The sequence below is a fragment of the Colobus angolensis genome, unplaced genomic scaffold, assembly GCF_000951035.1.
Source record: "Colobus angolensis palliatus isolate OR3802 unplaced genomic scaffold, Cang.pa_1.0 Scaffold93, whole genome shotgun sequence".
In the NCBI taxonomy this organism is placed as follows: domain Eukaryota; kingdom Metazoa; phylum Chordata; class Mammalia; order Primates; family Cercopithecidae; genus Colobus; species Colobus angolensis.
The window spans coordinates 311,127-313,642 of NW_012123265.1; the positions used below are offsets into that span (position 1 = coordinate 311,127).

General features: G+C 42.0%; 1 protein-coding gene across 1 annotated transcript in view; it reads left to right on the forward strand.

Moving 5' to 3' along the window:
- TERF2 (telomeric repeat binding factor 2) overlaps positions 1-2,516 on the forward strand; it is a 72,580-nt gene that overhangs the window by 52,757 nt on the left and 17,307 nt on the right. Inside the window, exon 6 of the mRNA XM_011932123.1 lies at positions 2,280-2,366. Within this exon, the coding sequence (XP_011787513.1) occupies positions 2,280-2,366 (87 nt within the window). The remainder of the gene's footprint in view (positions 1-2,279; positions 2,367-2,516) is intronic.

The window sequence follows — 2,516 nt, forward strand, 5'->3', positions numbered from 1 at the left end:
AAAATACTGATAGTGGGACCTGGTGTCACATGCCTGTAATCCCTGCTACTTGGGCACCTGAGGTGGGAGGATTGCTTGAGGCCAAGAGTTTGAGTTCAGCCTGGGTGATATAGACCCTATCTCAAGAAAAATCAATAAAAAAATACTAACTCTAAAAAGCGCTAGTTACATATTTCAAAACATCATGTTGTACATAAGTATGTACACTTTTTGTTTGTTTTTTAAATAGAGATGGGATCTCATTATGTTGCCCATGCTGGACTTGAACTCCTGGGCTCAAATGATCCTCCTACCTTGGCCGTTTAAAGTGCTGAGATCATAGGCATGAACCACCACACTCAGCCTATGTTTTAAAAAGCACTAGTGAGGATGTGGAGCAACTGGAACTCTCATACATTGCTGATGGGAATGCGAAATGATACAGCTACTCCAGAAAGTAGTTTGGCCATTTCTTATTAACACATTTTCCATAAGACCATGCAATCCTATTCGTGGGTATTTACCTTAGAGAAATGAGAAGTTCTATTCATATCAAAACCTGTACATGAATGTTTTAGCATCTCTATTTATAATAACCATAAATTGCAGACATCTCAAATGTCCTTCAGTGGATGAATGTATAAACTATAGTACATTCATGGAATGGAATACTGCTCAACGACAAGAAAAAGTGAACTATTGACAGTGCACCAACATGGATGGACCTTAAAGGCATTATACAGCGTGAAAGGAGGCAAGCTCAAGACTACATCCTTTAAAAAAAAGTCCTACATACTTGGGGCTTTTTTATTGTTGTTGTTTTTTGAGACGGAGTCTCTCTCTGTTGCCCAGGCTGGAGTGCAGTGGTGCAATCTCGGCTCACTGTAGCCCCGATCTCCCAGACCCAAGTGATGCTCCTACCTCAGCCTCCTGAGTAGCTGGGACCACAGGCACACACCAACATGCCTGGCTAGGTGGTTTTTTTTGGGGGGAGAGACAGGGTCTCCCTGTGTTCCCCAGGCTGGTCTCAAACTCCTGAGCTCAAGTGATCCTCCCACCTTGGCCTCCCAAAGTGTGGGAATACAGTTGTACAGTTGTAAGCTACCACACCCAGCCGGCTTGCCTTTTTTTGTATGGTGGTCTTTTTAAAGAATCCGTGTCTCTCTCAGACAGGATTTGAGGTAGCTGCTTTATTCTGTCATATAACTTCAGATACTCCCAATTTTTTCTTGGCTCTTCTAATTTTTAAAAATGTTCACGTATATTATAACTTCCTTGTAAATGTTCAGTCACTGTTATTTTTCCTCTGTATATTCTCTTGAGGTTTCTTTATGGAAGGACTCTTCTTTCTCTCTGTGACTGATGACACCTTATCTTACCTGGACCTTTGCCCTTTTTGTTTGCTGCTTGTGAATGACCCGGGTTTGTTGGCCTCAGTAGTTCCCTAGGTGCTTTAATGGAAGTTGCCAGCTGGGGTTTATGGTACTAAGGGGTTGTCCTTTCATTCTCCTACAGAACTGGCCTCAGGCCTTTCCAGAATGGAACTAGCAGAACTCTGTGGTCAGCAAATCCCTTTTTTTCCCCCTACACTATATCCTCCCTCCCTCATCCCCCCCTTGCTTTAAAGCTTTTGCATCCAAAAAGAACAGAATCAATTTCAGGACCTGAAATTACTGGAACCTAGAATGACTCCTGTCCATTGCGTCTTTCCTCAGGAGGCCCTATTGAAATTGGTTAAATGGTCTGTAATCCAGGGGATCAGATTTTGCTCTATCAGCCATGTAACAAAAGCCATTGTATTGTTGAAAAGCGACTACCTTACAAGCAGAAAAAGACAGCTTCCAGTGGTTCACAACACCTGAAAATAATTGTTAGGTAGTTTTTTGTTTTTTTTTTGAGACGGAGTTTTGCTCTTGTTGCCCATGCTGGAGTGCAGTGGCGTGATCTCGGCTTACTGCAACCTCCACCTCCCGGGTTCAAGCAATTCTGCTTCAGCCTCCCGAGTAGCTGGGATTACAGGCATGCGCCTCCACACCCAGAAAATTTTGTATTTTCAGTAGAGATGGGGTTTCTCCATGTTAGTCAGGCTGGTCTCGAACTCCCGGCTTCAGATGATCCACCCGCCTTGGCTTCCCAAAGTGCTGGGATTACAGGTGTGAGCCACCGTGCCTGGCTTAATAATTGTTAGTTTTTAAGTACAGGAATTTGATATAATGTGAGAGAAAGTTATTTTGATGTTTGATATTCTGATTACACCTGTCATTACAAAAGTAAAAAAAGATTTTTCCCCTCCTTTTTAGGCTGTCATTATTTGTATCAAAAACAAAGAATTTGAAAAGGCTTCAAAAATTTTGAAAAAACATATGTCCAAGGACCCCACAACTCAGGTAAATTTGATACATTTTTGCTCCTATGACTTACGTTCATCTCATTGCTTTTTGTGGGGAAACAAGGAAAGGGTTCTTGGTCAGGAATATTACCTAAATATTCTCCTTTCAGCATGTAACACCTGCAGCAAGTTATCTTTTATATCCAAG